Source organism: Arvicola amphibius, chromosome 7 (assembly GCF_903992535.2).
Source record: "Arvicola amphibius chromosome 7, mArvAmp1.2, whole genome shotgun sequence".
NCBI lineage: Eukaryota > Metazoa > Chordata > Mammalia > Rodentia > Cricetidae > Arvicola > Arvicola amphibius.
This window is the reverse complement of record NC_052053.1, coordinates 15,176,477-15,193,597: the sequence shown is the minus strand read 5'-3', so window position 1 is coordinate 15,193,597 and position 17,121 is coordinate 15,176,477. Positions and strand designations below refer to the sequence as shown.

The 17,121-nt window shown below is 41.9% G+C and overlaps 1 protein-coding gene across 4 annotated transcripts; it reads right to left on the bottom strand.

Annotated features, from left to right (window-relative positions):
* Positions 1 to 1,101: 1,101 nt before the first annotated feature.
* Spc25 (SPC25 component of NDC80 kinetochore complex) lies at positions 1,102 to 13,574 on the bottom strand. Of its 4 annotated transcripts, none has more exons than XM_038337013.1 (7): positions 13,451 to 13,574; positions 12,634 to 12,783; positions 12,474 to 12,539; positions 8,082 to 8,228; positions 6,367 to 6,471; positions 3,698 to 3,796; positions 1,102 to 1,773 (listed from the first exon to the last, which is right to left on the bottom strand). In XM_038337013.1, exons 2-7 carry the CDS (start codon positions 12,770 to 12,772, stop codon positions 1,649 to 1,651), a joined length of 681 nt encoding a protein of 226 aa, XP_038192941.1. In that variant the 5' UTR covers positions 12,773 to 12,783; positions 13,451 to 13,574; the 3' UTR covers positions 1,102 to 1,648. The 4 variants fall into 4 exon arrangements, with proteins under 4 accessions (XP_038192941.1, XP_038192942.1, XP_038192944.1 ...); XM_038337014.1 differs by having other exon boundaries at positions 13,461 to 13,572; XM_038337016.1 differs by lacking the exon at positions 13,451 to 13,574 and adding an exon at positions 13,199 to 13,225.
* Positions 13,575 to 17,121: the final 3,547 nt, after the last annotated feature.

Below are 17,121 nucleotides of genomic sequence, written 5' to 3'. Positions count from 1 at the left end.
TCTAGAAATTAAAAAAATTCCTACGTTTTTAAGCCGTATACTGTTGGCTGGGTGGTGGAGTGTCACAAAATGTGGCACCACAACGTGATGTCAGGTGAACCACTCTTGCTCAGCATATTCACACTGGACAGACTGCTCACATTAGTCGATGGAGAGCTAGCTTAGATATCATCAACGATTAGAAGATTTCAGCGTTGTGTTTGAGTAATTCTTAATAATGACTTGACGCTGTTACAATTGATCTAATAGTTGATCTAATTGCTCTGAGAGTTACTACAGATGACTCATTTGATTGGCAACATGGATTCAGAGACGCATAAGGGAAGATGGCACATTAGGCTAGGGCATTTCCCAAGAGGATGGCTTGCTCTGAATAGGGGCAGCTAGCACCATTGTAGGGGACCCAGACGGAACAAAGTAGGAAGAGAGAAAGTCACGCCATGAGTGCAGTGCCATCCTCCCTAAATCTAATGCTGCTGCTGTCACTGCCCACGGACACTAACCTCTCAATGGAGACTCACATCAGTTACTCTCCAGTGGCCCAGCCTTCGCCTGCATCAATGGCACTGTATCATTGTCTCCCTTTCTCTGGGGCTTCAAGTTTCATGGCCTAAAAAAACTACTGTGTTCTTGGCATCTCCTGTATGCCATCTCTAACCATGCAAGCCAACCCAGTAAGCCTCCTTCTGTAATTATGTAATGTATTGTATTTGTTCTTCTAAAGGACCAAAATGTATTATTGCTAACCTCTTAGTGTGTTTAGATGAATGAATTCTAAGGATATATATTTCATTTAAAATTTTTCAGTTGTGTGCATGCAAGCAGGCCCACATACCATGGCACGGGTAGAAGTAGAACAATTGTGGGGAGTCTGTTCCCTCCTAATATGTGGGTCATGGGATTAATCCTGGGTCATCAGGCTTGGACGCAGGTACTAGTGAGTTATATTATCAATTTTTGCTTCACTTTTTAAAGGGCATGTTTTACTTTATCAATCTCCCTCTAAGATTTTAATAAAAAATAATGTAGAAATACACCTGTGAGGGACGAAACCATTTCCCTTCAGCCCTCATAAATTCATACTGAAGAGACAAAGACTGGTTCACAGAGAGAAAACTATCACGTTTATTAACACACGCATGCATACTGTACAGGAGACCCCAAATAAAAGAACATCAAACAGGTTCAGCCTCATGTTTGCGCAGCATCTTCAACAGAGAAGAGCGAGATTTGACAAACATGACAAGTCAGACTTTTGGCTTCCAAAGTTTGGGGAATTGTGGAGAATAATTTTATAGGAATAAGTTAATGAAGCTAGCTTCTCCGTTTCTCCGGTGACATGTCTGAAGAGGTAAACGATCTCTTTTGTGGTTAACTTCCATCTTTCTTTGTGGGTATGTGGCTAGACACCTTTTCATTTCAGGTCCCATGTTTAGGCAAATTCAGGGAGGGCACAGCTGTTTCTAACTCTGCTGCTGTTTAACTGTTTTTAGCTCAAAGTATTATGTCAAAGGGCATGTTTTGGGATGATGTATTCTAGTTTCCTTCATACCACACAAAAACACTGAAGAACCAGAGGGGCAAAGGACAAAGATTCTTTTAGGGTATATATACAAGAACAAAGTAGAACAAACCTACTATTTCTACATCAATTATGAACCGTAGCTATAAAAGCTTTCCGAACATTAGCAAGAAACGCTGAAAAATTGTTAGTCTTCCTGACCTTCTCCTGAAATTCTGCTAGGCACTCAAGAGGAGGTGAACAGTCGGACACTGGAAGAGAGAAGAAGGCACTTTAAATGAGGGGCTCTCTGTACCGTGGAGAAGGGTTTCTAACGTAGGCTCTAAGCTGGTCTCAACGACAATTACACTTTACTGAAATGCTGGGCAGAAACTAACACACCTGAGTTTCTTGTTATCTCTTAGTCCTTTCCTTTCTTAATCTCTAAGGACTCAAACTGTGAGATCGGTCCCACCTTAAATCTGAGCACGGTGCAGAGGACTGAGAGCCGAGTGACACTCAGTGCTCTTTCTGCCATCTTCCACACACATTTTGTTTGAACTATTGGAAGTCATTTTCTGTGCAAACCTTCAGTTTGACGTCTATGTTTCTTGCCACAATATGAAAGAAAAAAAAGCACTTTTAATGCCAATCCTTTTTATCTTTCTTTTTTTGAGACAAGGTCTCTCTATATAGGTGTGGCTGGCCTCGACTCTATGAAGATCCATCTACTTCTGCCTCTTAAGTGCTGGAATTGAAGACAAGAGCACACATACCTGGCTTTAATGCCAATTCTCAATAATTTATGGTTTTTGAAAGAAATATCCAAGATTTTCACACAGCAACTGTTGCAAGAGTGGCATTTACAGAGTCCACTAACTAAATGAGGCAAAAGCCACAAGGTACAAAGAGCCTTGTGTCAGCTGTAGCTAGTAGACTAGAGCAAATCTACAGTGAGAGTTGCCAAAAGAACAATCCCGCTCTTTCTACCGTCAATCATCTCCTTTGTTCAGGAGGAAGGACTTGGCCACATTAGCTTTATGGCTTTGGTAGAGTTTGCTTGGCCAGGACCATAACAGAGGAGCAGAGGACTTGGTTCAAAATTCATTCTGGGAGCTTTAATTTAATATACTATCAAACACTGTGAGGGTCTTTAAGTTGTCTTTCCTGTTCTATGATACTCTGAGAAAACAGAGAAAGGCCTTATTCCGGCTCACAGTTCAAAGGCCAATCCACCATGGTGGGGGTGTCAGGGCAGCAGAAGCGTGCAGCAGCTGGCCACCTGATCCCCACAATCGGGAAGCACAGAGTGATGAGGCATTGGTGCGTGCGTGCTCCTGCTCAGCTCCACACCACGCACCTTAAGGTCTTCCTGCCTCAACCAACACAGTCACGACAATGACTCACGGCACGAGGCCATGGTGACAACACTAACATCCAAACAGCCTATGTACCAATAATACACAATTTAGAGAAAATTGAAAAACTAGGAAAGAGGGTTTGGGAGTTTGCTCTTTGATATCTAGTACTTGTTTGATTAAAAGACAATTACTAAAGGGAAAATCTTCAAATATTTTGTGGATGAAGAGTCTCAAAATCTGAATCCTATAGGATGACAAAGCCTTGGAGCCAAGCAGCATGCTGGGCATTTATCTGCCAGCTATACAAGCTTTAAAATGATATTTCAGGTGAGAATCATTTTTATGAACACCAACAAATTCAAAGACTAGAATTAAGACTATACAAACATACTTGTACCTGCTTAGTGTTCACGCTGTTAGCGATCACACACACATTCCCTATAAACTAAAGGCTCTCTGACCAGCTGCAGAACCAGTGACTAACCTGCACTGGGGATGAAACAGCCTTTAAAGAAAATATTTTGAGCAAAATAAATGACCACATTTTGATTATTATACACAAAGTGGCAATGACTAAACTATTCATACTGCCAGTCACAGTTTCAGCTTTAAATTCTCTGCAAGGGCAATCAATTTACATATAAAATACAATGAGCTTTGGCCCCTAAATACATCTACATGGCAAAACTACTCTAACATCCTTTAGAGGACTGGACCTCAAGAAGAAACACTGAAAAGGAGACAGCTTGTGCAAACAGTATTTTCCTTATATTATGAATCAAACGACAGTTGAGGGCAGTGATCTGAAACCAACGCAAGAGATGGGAAGACATACCTTCATAATCCTTGGCTTCATTTAGGCTCAGGGAAAACATATATGGGTTTTCAGGCTTCTTAGGGTCAATACCGGTAAATATAAACTGCAATTTATCACCTGAAGAGAGTAAACCATTTAATATGAGAAGAAGAGCTGGACGTCACTGACATTAACCTCTTTGTTCCCTTCAAAAGATATTATCAAGAAAATGAAACTCACAAAATTATGGAAAATATTTGTAAATCAAATACCCACTAAAGGTTGAATGCACAGAATACACTTCTAAAAACGCTAAAAACTTCAAAACACAAAAGCAGAGATTTAAGCTTTTAAGAGATTTAAGATCACTGTAACCAGAAGGGGAAACAATTCAGTGTCAGCTCCCTCTCCTTGCAGGGGAAGTTAAACACAACATTGTGTATGTGTACACAACATGCACACACATACAGACATACATGTTTCCCAGACATAAAAAGGAATGAACTTCTCATACATAACTACAGGATGGAAAAACATCTTGGAAATACAAAGCTTAAGAGGCAAAGGAACAAATATTGTACAATTCAACTATATAAAATAGCTACAACAGATAAGATAAATTCATGGAAACCAAAAAATAAAGTCAAGGCTACTGAGAGCTTTTAAAAAGTTTCTGCTTGGGGTAATAAAAAGATACAGAAATCCATGGTGGTTAGTGATGGTCACACAACACTTCAGATGTAATTAATGTATGAATGTACTTTAAGTTGGTTAAAACAGCTTAGCTGGGCGGTGGTGGCGCACGCCTTTAATCCCAGCACTCGGGAGGCAGAGGCAGGTGGAGCTCTGTGAGTTCGAGGCCAACCTGGTCTACAAGAGCTAGTTCCAGGACAGGCTCCAAAGCTACAGAGAAACCCTGTCTCAAAAAAACAAAACAAAAAAAAAAGCTTAGTTTTATGCTACACGTACATTACTACAATAAAACCCATATTGTTAAATGAATTTATTTTGCATTTTTCTAGTTACTTTACTATCCAAAAATACCTTGATATGCTTCCAAAGAAGTAAATGCCTGGCTGCTACAACGTATAAATTCACACACATTTTAACTTCTATAGCATAAAAAATTAAGCAATCTTATTTAAAATTCTGAGTAATAAAAGGAAAGCTTCAGAAACTTAGGGAAGACTTATCTTACATCCAACTTCAAAACGAAGTCACTGTCAGCACACCACATTTTAGAATGTTAATGGTTCTAGGAAGGGCATGCATGCCAAAGAAAGACTTGGTGATATATTCAGCTAAACTAAATGAAGGGTTTAACCTGGGTTTTTTCTTCCCGAGTATATACACAAGGGCCTTCTCTCAGAGTCACCAACAGGCAAAGAGACTTCTGTGCCCATTTGTGGGTTGGTGTGTCCCCCTGCAGGGCACCAAGCCGTCTATCGGTTCTCTAGTGGACACCAGCTTATCACTCTTTTGTTTATTTCAATTCTGCTGCTCTCTTCTGAAAGACAGCAGCAGGTTATCACTCGCTCCTCTGGTTCACTTGATCTGCTTAAGTCAGGAAAACACTTTACTTTTTCCAGCTTATAGCAAAGGATGCTACTTGGTTCCAAACACACACTATGCCCTTCCCACCATTATAATCACACTGTCTGTAAATAAATAAACACATAGATAAATAAATAAAACACCTAAGGGGGAAAGAGGCTGCTGAGAGACGGCTCATCAGGGAAGGGCACTTGCCGCTAAGCCTGATGACCTGAATTCAATCCCCAGAACACACATGAAGAAAAACTCATTCTCCCAAGCTATTTTCTAACCTCCAAAGAGTGCAATGGTACATATATACACACATAATAAATGACTTTAAAATGCAATAAATAAATAAAACATAAAACCTTATCTATGTTAAATATTCACATCTAGGGGAAATATACACAGAATTCACAACTAACTGGTTCAGGCATCTATTACATGTCATTTTCTTTTTTTTTTTTCAAGACAGGGTTTCACTGTTTAGCTCTGGCTGTCCTGGAACTCTCTTTGTAAACCAGGCTGGCCTTGAACTCAGAGACCCTCCTGGCTCTGCCTCCCAAGTGCTGGGATTAAAGGCATGAGCCACCACCATCCAGCCCATACATGTCTTAAAACATATTCCCTATGAATTAAGGAAGGCCAGTACATAGACTGAGTACCCTCAGTGACTCACCAAGACTCACTGTGATCTTGGCAAGCCCCCAAATACTAACTTATAACTAATTAACATATTATGTATATAATAGCTATAAAAATATTTATGTGCTTTTTAATATAGTAATTCCCCTCTTTTAGGGGAATTTTGTGATAAAGTCTATGCACTATTTCTAAAGGTAACAAACAGGTACAATCCAATTACTCATAGCAATCCAATTGACAAAAATAGAATAAATCACACTACATTGATGGAAGGAGTGATTTCACCAGCATTCTCTCACAGCCATTCTTACGGCAACTGGAGATGAAATGAACGCCAGGGAGAACCAAACAGCAAACATTTCCATGCTTTCTGTTGTTTGTTTTGACAATCATGTCAAACTGCTTTCATTAGAATCCTAGCTAAAGAAAACAATACTCATTATTTAGATTAAAGGCAGACACTGGCCTATTTCCCAAAAACCTAATGATGTGCTTACTAGTTTAGTTAAAAAAATATCTCTACTTACCATGAATCTTTCTGATTTCTAGTTCAAGGTGATCTCTATACATGTCCGCAGATGTCTGCAGCCGTTTCAATCTCTCCCCATTAGCTTTGTTAGCAGTGGAAATTGCTACAATTTAAAAAGTGTTCAGTATTTCAGGTAATTCTCAATTTAAGGCTTATTGAATTAACTTTAAGAAACTTGAAAACCACTAAAAGTTACACCAGGTATATCAATCTGTTTATATTTATTCAGCTTCCAACTAATAAATAACAAAAGGGGTTTCCGTTCAAGATGAAAGAAAAAGGATTGCTTGAGATATGGATAATCAGGCCAAGAACTTGTATAACTAGCCCAGGAAAAGATTACATTGGAACTTGTGTAACTAGCCTAGAAAAAGATTTCATTATTCATGTTGTTTTTTACTGGCTAGACAAATCAATACTAATAGCTTCAAGGGGAAATACTTTATTCTTCTAAGCATAGCTGCTTCCCACGAGATTTCAGCCTCATTTCATGTTGATTTGTAATTATCTTAAGTTAACAAGTAAGTCTAACTAATAGATGGCAGATGAGAAGCACAAGTTCACAGTCTAGTCTTGGATGAGAACTGTCAAAGAAAGCATTAACCCGCAGTTCTGGAGTTTGTAGGCAGTACATTTCCCTTCTAAATAAAGCATTTATTTGAATATGAAAGATTTTACAGAAAGGGCCTTTGTAGTATGAGTGTTCCTAAACCCAACAGAGATTAAGAATCTTTTTTTAGCCTTTCAGTTCTACACACGGTCTCATCTTTCTCCTGCCAAAACCCTGCTCCTTCTCTATAGGTGCCCTCCCCTAACCTTTCACATCTGTGTTTGTGACTTGCTGAGGTTAACTGAGTTTCCTGCAGGAGCAAAGGTTGAGTTTATATTGGGGCAGGCGCAATTTGTTACCAGTAGCTACACTATCGAAGATAGCGGTGACCCATTCATTCCCCACAGCCAATACTGTCAACAGTTCTTTGAGGGTGGGATCTCACGTGCCCTTCTTCCTATCTATGTTGACTGGCCCACACTCACGCAGTAACCACAGCTGCTAAGAGCTTGTAAGTGCACTGGCCACGCACGTCACGTCCAGAAGACGCTGCTTCATAGCACCCCTCCCCCAGCTCTGGGCCTTCCATTCTGTGACGCCCCCTGAGCCTTGGCAGGAGGGGTGTGATACAGATGTCCCTTCTAGGGCCAGCCACAAATTCTCTGTACTTTCCCCAGTTGTGAGTCTGTGCATTAACTGTCTGGCAGAGATTTTATGGACCATAAATGTCTGCTAAGTCCTTTTAAGTCCTTAAAAAGATTCTTCAACGCAGGTACAGCATGGTGATGCATGCCTATAGTCCCAGCACTCGGGAGGTAGAAGCAGGAGGACCAGAAGTTTGAAAGTATCCTTAGTTCAAGCTTGAGACCAGCCCGGGCTACATGAGACACTCAAAGGCTTTGTCCAGTTTCAGAGTAACAACAGCATGGGGGTCTGGTTGGAACTGAAACTGGACAAAACTTTTTAAGCAAGACAATAATCATAAAAAGAAGACCGAGCCCGCCTGGTGACTTAAGTGACACTGAGCAGAGACGCTGGGTCGGCTCCGCCCTGAAGAGTCGTCCACCTACACAGACGAGGAGCACAGCCAGAAAGATGCGGCTGACTGTGAACCCCCTGCCTTTGAAATCAGCCGACTAGTTTAAATGTGACCACAAACTTACTTTCCTTCTTCCTACAATATTCTTCCTTAAGGTCCCGGATATTTGCTGTCAGCCCTTCCAATTCTTGCTTCTTGTTTTTAACTTCATCGATCATCTTTAGCAGGTTGTCTTTCTTTTCCTGAATGAGCTTATTCTGCTTACGGAGCTCTGCAAGAAACACACGGCATTTAAAATACATACAGCCTACTCTCTGACACATAACTAAGAAAAACACAAAAATCACTGGCTTTCCTAAGATTAATACATTCCTTTTGTACTTTGTTTTGAAGACAGAGCCTATGTAAACTTAGGCTGGCCTCAAACTGACCATGTAGCAAAGGCTGGCCCCAGACGCATAATCCTTTGGCCTCGATCTCCCTAGTATAAAAAGTACTTTGATGGATAAACATATTTAGTGACTCAAAAATCATAAATGTTAAAAGAGAATCTGCTTCATTAGTTGTCTTTAAAATAAAATTTAAAAATGCTTCTAAAATTGAGAAAACTGAATTAATTCACAAACCAGGAAATGAGAAGCTCATGACCCCAGCAGTTCTAAGTAAGTCTGTAAGAGCCCACCAGAGAAGATGGTCCAGCTCTACAAGACAGCTTTTCACAGTCTTGGCAGGAACAGCTAATTCTAATGCTTTGCAAGCTTTTCTGGAGTGCACTAAAGACAGGAGAAAATGGTGATAAGATTGGCAAACCTGACAAAGTCAGCATAACCCTGAGACTAAAACAGTAGACACTACCGTGTCCCCACTCACAGCCAGCTTTATGTAAAACACAGAGAGGAATCAGCAGATAATGGCGCTCGCTGCCAGGCCTGTTGAGTTGACTTCAGTCCCACATGACGACAAAGGAGCTAATTCCCGTAAATTGACTGCTTACCTCTGACATGAACCATGGTACATACATTGATCCCTGGCACCCCGTAAACTGGGTGTGGTGGTGCACACTTGCAATCCCAGCGCTCAAAAGTCAGAGTTAGAGTCAGAGGCAGGAGGGTCAGGTCACCCTTCACTACAGAGAAAGTTACACAGCCAAGAGTATTTGGGCAGCACAAATTAGACTTGAAGGCTTGGGAAAAGAAAAAGTTGGGGGTGTGTGGGGGAGAGAACTTGTGAATCTGAGAGGAGTTGTGTGGAGGGGAAGGATGAATATGACCGAAACACATCATACAAAACTCTCAGAGAGAAATCCAGGGGCTTAGAAAGCTGGCTCAGTGACTAAGGGCACTTGTGTTTTTGCAGAAGACCTGGGTTCAGTCTACATGGAGGCTAACAACCATTTGTAACTCTTTTTCCAGAGGATTTGATGCCCTCTTCGGGCCTACAAGGGATCTGAATGAATGCATTATACATTTAATACATGCAGGAAATACCCATACACATAAAACAAAAAATACATATTTAAAAATATATATTAAAAACAATCCACTAAAAGCAAATATGGTTAGATATAATAAAAATAAAAGGAAAATATGTCATATGAACAGGCACTGGCAAAACATGTTTTAAAAATTAAGTACACCCTCTTTTTTATTTTACTGGGGATTAAACCCAGACCCTCAAAAATGCTAACCAATCACTCCATACCCTCCCCCAAACTACACCCACAAGCACTTTTAAAGTTTTTATCCTGAGATAGGGTCTTACTGAATTGCTAAAACTGGCCTTGAACTTCCAAAGCTCCTGCGACAGCCCTACAAATAAAACAGGTAGGTGCCGCTGGGCCAACCCTGCCACTACTGGTTTTGGGGATTTTTCTTTTTTAGACAGGATTTCTCTGTAGCTTTGGAACTAGCTCTTGTGGACCAGGCTAGTCTCGAACTCACAAAGATCCACCTGCCTTTGCCTCCCGAATGCTGAGATTAAAGGCATATGCCACCGCCGCCCGACTTTTTTTTAACAGTGATTCTTTTTTTATTATTATGATTTATTTATTTATTATGTATACAATGTTCCTCCTGCCTGTACACCTGCACACACCAGAAGGCACCATATCTCATTATTGATGGTTGTGAGTCACCATGTGGTTGCTGGGAATTGAACTCAGGACCTCTGGAAGAACAGACAATGCTCTTAACCTCTGAGCCATCTCTCCAGCCCTATTTCTTAAACTAGATATATAGAGGGGCCTAGATCTTTTAACATGACAAAAACAAAGTATCATCTACAACTAAACAATAATCCACCATCAAGAAAGCAGGCTCTGTAGGAAAAAAAAAAAAAAACCCTACAACTTTGTGGGAGCCCATGTGTGACTCAGTTTCCACCTGGTGTCATTTCTGACTTAAAGAAGTCATTTGAGTTCCAGTAACCTTGAGGGCTATGAGAAAGACCTGATTAAGCCCCTGGGAAGGAACATTTTTGCCCAGTTTGAAAGAACACATTTTTCTATTAAGATTTGGGCTGCTGTATGCCAGCCAGAGGCACTCCTTCTTAAAGATTAGAAGCTGCTTAGCTGAAGAAGATAATGCACCTGCTTGAGCTTCCTCCTAACGACAGTGCAGGGAGGTGGTCAGCTGACTGGACTGCTCTTTGTTCTGCCTTTTGCCTGAAGTATGTATGCTGCTTGAGAAATAAACTTGGGCTGTTTGTTACTGACCTTCAGTCCTCCCAGTCCATCCTGTTTCTGTCTCCATTTCTCTTAATCTAACACTTCCTCAGCCTCAGCGCCCCCTCCCAGGGTACCCCAGCTGATTTCTGCCGGAGCGGGCTCTGACACAACTTGCCTCAAACACTTGGCTGAGTTGGATTCTAGATGACACTGTGTTCTTCTAAATACGAAGGTGTCAGTACTTCCCAGAGTCTAGCTAGACATTTCTGCAGGCCCAGGGGGAGCAGGGGACAGTCAATTGACCATCTAACAAGAATAGCCAGTAAATCATCTGACACCAACACACAGGTGAGACTCAGGAGCTGCTGTAAGACACAGCACTCCCGTGGAAACAGGACCCCAGAGAAGGCCTGAAGAACCAATACGCAACTCAGGGAAACAAGGACCCTGGAAGCAATTGCTGGTGCATTCAGGAAGTTAGTGTGACAAGAAAAATACAAACACAGCATCAGAGGGGTAGAGTACTCTCGCTAAGCAGTGCCAGAACTCGAAACAAATCCTGAACTTACTAAATACTTAAAAGACAAAATGAAATCTTATAAAATCAGAAAAGCAGCAAGTATAGGTACAAAAATTACAAATTAACCATCAGGGAGAAAGACCTGATTCAAAAACAAATCAAAGAGGAGGGCTACAAAATTCAACAACATACAGGTGAAATAATTCACCTTTGATTCAAACGAAAATAAAACTACTGAATGCTATGTTTCTTGCTAAATACCTCATAGTTATATTATTTATTTAAGGGTGTTATTACAGAAGTCTTACTCCTTTTTAAAAAAACAAAAAACACGGGTGAGGAGAGTGTGGCGGTGCCTGTAATCCTCAGAAAGGTGAGGTCACAAGACTGAGCAGAAACACCAGCCTGAGAAAGTGATGCGCCATCTCCACCAACCAAGCCAACCAAGCAAGACCTCTCACAAAAAACCAGGAAGATAAACCTACGTGTCCTAAAGTTGTGAGGACAGAGTTAAAATGTGGAAACTGCTTAGACATGTGGGCTAAGGGTTAGCTATTAATTATTCTGTAACTCACTGGATCATACCCTCCAGGGCCTACACCCACACTGCAAGGCAATTACACCATATTTTAACTATAGTCTCCCTGTCTTCATCCCCACTAAATTCTAAGAGTATACCTTACGCAGTTTCCTTAATCCAGGGCAAGAACAATCAAATGTTTATGGAACTTAGTTAAATTTCTTAGGTAAAAATCAATGCGCACGCGCATGTGTTTGTGTACTTGCACTGTATGTTTTACAAGGGTTTTTCAGTTTAAGTATTTAAAACATGGTGCCCCTAAAACAAATGTCTCTGTGGAAGTCTTACCCTTGGCCCCAGGTTCATGGCTTATGTGTGATTCAATAAAAGATATAGACCCAGTACTGAAATATCTGGAGAGCTATAGAAATTAGAAGGGAAGAAGTGGTGGTAAAAATATTATTAGAATATTAACCAGACCCCAAAGTCCCAAGAAACTCCAGTTTCCTCAGCTGGGATTTTCAACGTGAAAACAATTTTTTTTAAAAGGCTGGCCTTTATACATACATAAGCATGCACATACATTACTTAATTAGAATGAGACAGAATAACATTATAAAATGATGCCAATCATATAGCATCCAAATATAATACTGAAAAAATTCATAGTACTAGGTGTAAAGATAAGTCAACGTTAAGCTGGTGTCAGAAATAGAATTTTGATGAATGTGCATATGCATGAATGTGAACGTATAAACAATTTCACCGTAAAGACATTCAATCTAAAAATGATCTACAGGTCTGCACATACGGTTTTGATATTCCTGAAACATCTCAACCATCTTTTCTTCTTCCTTCAGTTTCAAAGACAGCTTTTCTGAAAGACAAATTGCCATAGAAGTCTCAATTCCGCTGAAGTCTATCAGTAGGAAGAACAGCCAGGGGAGCAGGCTGGGGGGTAAGGGCAGTACCTGAAAGCGCTCTAAGGGAGTCCTTGAAGGTATCTCTGAGCCCCAGCATCTGGCTAGGATTCCCACTGAGGCCGTTTCTGAATTTATCTCCAAATTCATTTATGCTCTGATTCAAGAGGATCAGTTCGTCTTCAAACATCGTGTCCGATGCTGCAAAACAGAGCACACATGTAACTGTAATGGGACACCAAAATAAGCCACATGTTCTAACCGAATATATACCCGCAGTTTGGCCTTGCTATAGCATAATGGGGGGCAGGCGTAATGGGGGGCAGGAGGATCAGTAGTTAAAGGTCGATCCTCAGTAAAATCCACGTCCAGCCTGAAATACCTGAGACCTTGTCTAAATAAATTAAAAACAGCAGGGCATGGTGGTTGCACCCCTTTTGCTCCGACCCAGCAATAAAGACGCAGAGGCATATCTGTGAGTTCAAGGCTAGCCTGATCAACAGAGCCGTTCTGAGAGCAGTAGCATGAAGGGAGGTGTGTGTGTGCGTGGCGGGAGAGGAAATACTATCCAAATATGTTGTATGAATCTTCCAAGTCATTTTTTTTTTAACAGAACCCAAGTCAACTTATCCTCCTAAGGACCCGATCGCAGGCAAGGAGACCCTAAGAAGCAGGGGGACCGACGGTCTGGGTTTTCTGCACTAGACCCCGGCCGACTGCAGGACCCCACTAACTCCCGGCCTGCGGGGGCGGGGAAGGGGGCGGGGCGGCCCGGTGACCGCCGGATGACGCAACCCGAACCCCGGGGCTAACAGCCCAGACCCGAGTTCAAGGCGCGGCGGACAAACGCCGGCAGACCCAAGCCGACCTTCCCTCACCGCGCGACAGCGGCGAGCCCCGCAGCCCTTCGGCAGGCTCCCCGACCTGGGAGACCAGAAACGCCACCGTCTTCTGCAGACCGGACGCGTCGGGCAGGAACCAGCAAGCCGCTCCTCCGCCGCGCAGACTTTCGATTTCAAACTCTGGATCCCCGCTACCCGCCAGTCAACTCGCCTTCTGATTGGCTAGTGGCGAAGGCTCTCCGTGCAACGATTGGTTAAAATCGGCCTGAGGAATTCTCGCGGACAAACAAGGAGCAGGGCATTCTGGGGTTCGTAGTTCTTGTCTTAAGTCATGCTTAGACTGGGTCTATACTGAGCTAGCAAGAAGGGCTTGCCACGGGCCTCAGAAAAATGTAAAAATTAAAATTTAACTACATTCTTTTATAAAATATATACCCATGTTTTTTGTTTTTTTTAAGACAGGGTTTCTATGTAGCTTTGGTGCCTGTCCTAGAACTAGCTCTTGTAGATCAGGTTGGCCTTGAACTCACAAAGATCCACCTACCTCTGTCTCCCGGGTGCTGGGATTAAAGGCGTGTGCCACCACCGCCCGTCTTATATACCTCTCTTTGTAAATGGCAAAAGATTCCTGAACTGACTCCAGTAATGATTGATTAGGCAGTGACATCCTGAAAGTTATCAAGCTATTTACCAAAATTTACTATTTGAATTTCCCAAGCTTCTCTAACCTTGCTTTATCTGAAGTATTTTACTTATTTGATTTCTATGTTTGTATGTGCTTACAGAAAAAGCTATTTGATGCCCTGGAACAGATGTGAGCCGTTGGGACAGCAGCAGGCATTTTCTTAAACCATCTCTCCCAGTTCATCAGATGTTGAGTTTTAAGACTACTGGTCACAAGAACAATGTGCTCCCAGATTTTACAGAACTTCAAACTGAATGGGACCAGAATACTACCAAAGTAACCCATGCTTCCTGAAGACGACGTAGGAGACACCAAGCTATTTTAAAACACATACTTTAAAAATAATAAAGATTTTAAACGAGGTGTGGTATTTTGAATGCAATTGGGCTCCATAATCCCATAATCTCATAGGAAAAAGCACTATTAGGAGGTATGGCTTTGTTTGCAGTGGGTGTGGCCTTGTTGGAAGAAGCGTGTCCCTGGGGGTGGGCTTTGAGGTTCCAGTGAGCCAGTCGACTTCCTGCTGTAATCTGGTCAAGATGTAATCAGCTTCACTTCTGCCTGCACCCTGCCTTGCTCCGCATTAGTCCATGGTGGTCATGGACTAATCAGCCTGAAACTGTAAACTCCCAGTTAAATGTTATAAAGCGTTGCTGTAATCATGGTGTCTCTTCACAGCAATAGTAAACCCTAACTAAGAACACTAGGGTTTGTTGGAAGCAAACCTTCCCTTCCGTGGGGAAGCGAACTTCACAGGTGAAACAGGCCTGTTATTTGCCTCCCTCTTTGTAAAACTGAGAAACCCAGGGAACTGGGAATATGCCCTCCTAGAAAGGGAACTAGAGGTGATCAGCACTGAAAGACTGATTTATTGTTACTTTCATCTTTGCTTATGATACTGTCTCCGAAAATAACCCCCTGCTTGAAGAGCAAAGGTCTCAAGCACACTGCTGTTTCTTTGGAAACGTCTAAGCATCCAGACACCAGCTACAAAAGTAAAGTACCTCAGGGATACCAGATCTGGTCCATTTAATCCTCAAGACCTAAAATTCAAGACTTGTGAATCATGGCAGTTTATCATCATTTTGCACATCACAGTGTGTCTGAAAGTCACTTTCTTGCCTGGGGCCTGTTATTAACAAATCTGACCACCTCTGTGGAGGACCTGGCTTGTGTTCCCAGCATGCAGGTGTCTCCATGGACACTCACACTCACGTGTACATACAGCTCCCCCAAAGTACTATTTATTTCTTTGTTTGTTTGGTATTTAATGTGCATAGGTGTTTTGCATGCATATATGTCTGTGTGTCTTGTGAGTACATACTGCCTTTGGAGGTCAGAAAGGAGCATCAGATCCCTGGAACTGGAGTTAACAGACAGTGAATCACCATGTGGAAGCTACGAATTAAACCCAGGTCCTCTGGAAATACAGCCAGTGTTCTTAACCACTGAACTATCTCTCTAACCCCACAAACACATTTTTAATTATAAAATATTTTCAAGTTTTTAAAAATCGGACCTACAGTTTTCTGTGAAAAGGCTTTAATTTTGAACACTGATGCACTAACTTATGGATTCAGATATCTGGTAGTGTTTACCTGACATTTTATGTCTTGGGTGTCTTGGGTCTTCAGCTAAATGTGATGATGCTTGTGCTAGGTTTTCCGCCTACAGGTAAGAGTCAAGGCAGGTGCTAACTGAAGCCTTGTTCCTGCTCACCTTTACGCTGCTCTTTATTTGGTCCTTAGGTGATGAGAGTCTAGATGTCTGAGGACTATGGACTGAGAACGAGATTGCCTTTAGCAATAGGCTCACAGCAAACTTTATGCATGGGGCAAGGGGACTTCCTAGAAAACATTATGCTAAACAAAAGAATCTAGATGCAAAGGAATATATAGTATGTGATTGCACTTATGTGACATTATCGGAAAATGGAGATCCACACAGAAGACAGCTGGCTGGTCTTGGAGTCCAGGAGCGGCAGCTACTTCCTGCCAAAGGACACGCAGGAACCTTCTAGGTGACAGAAATGCTCTAAAACTAGGTTATGGTGATTGATGACAGCTCTATAAATTTACTAAAAAAAAAAAAAGCATTGAATTGTGTATTTAAAACAATTGCACTAATAAATTACTCAATTAAAAAAAGGATGAATGATATCAGGGCATCAGAGGGGGAAAAGACAGGATATTGCTTAATACTCAGAAAACGTTCAATGCCAAAAGAAAAATACTCAGCTTTTGTAAAAATGTGGTAAAATACACATGACAGATTATTTACAACCACAACTCTTTTTACGCGACGTAGCGTTGATGCTGTACTAACACAGCTGCACCCACCGCCGCTTCTCACATCCCCGTGCCCACTGGGCACGAATACCATTCTCCGTCTCCTGGGCACTGGCCACCACCCTTCCACTTTCTCTCTCTTAAGAAGCTGGTTGCTAGTCAGGCATGATGGTTTGCACCTGTTCCCAGTACTAGGGCGACTGAGGCAGGAGGACTGCATGAGATCCTGTCTCCGGGATGAGGAGGAAGAGAAGAGTTAAGATTGTAATTCAGAGATGAGTGCCTAGCATGTGTGAGGTCATGGCTTCAATTGCCAGTCAAGTTTTTAATTGTCTCTTAAATTTAAGAGTTGGTCATTTGAAGCCAGGAATGGTGGTTCTTATCTTCCACCTCAGTGTTCATGAGGCTGGAAAAGAGGACTGCCATGAGTTTGAGACCAGGCATGGGCTACATAGTGAGTTCCAGTCCAGTCTGAGCTATAACTTGAGACCCAGTTTCAAAATAAAGGAAGTAGAGGAGGAAAGGAGGGAGGGAGCCACCGCTGTCATTTCCCTGTGCAAGGCCCAGTCACGGGCTTCCTCTTCCACAAAACTTCCTAATCTCCTTCGCCCAGACTGAAAATTACCTCTGCCCTTGTCTGTTCCTTTTCTTCTTCCTGTTCAAGTCTAAGGGCATAGCATGGGTGTTTATGCAGCTGCCTCACAGCCTCTACTAGACTACAAGA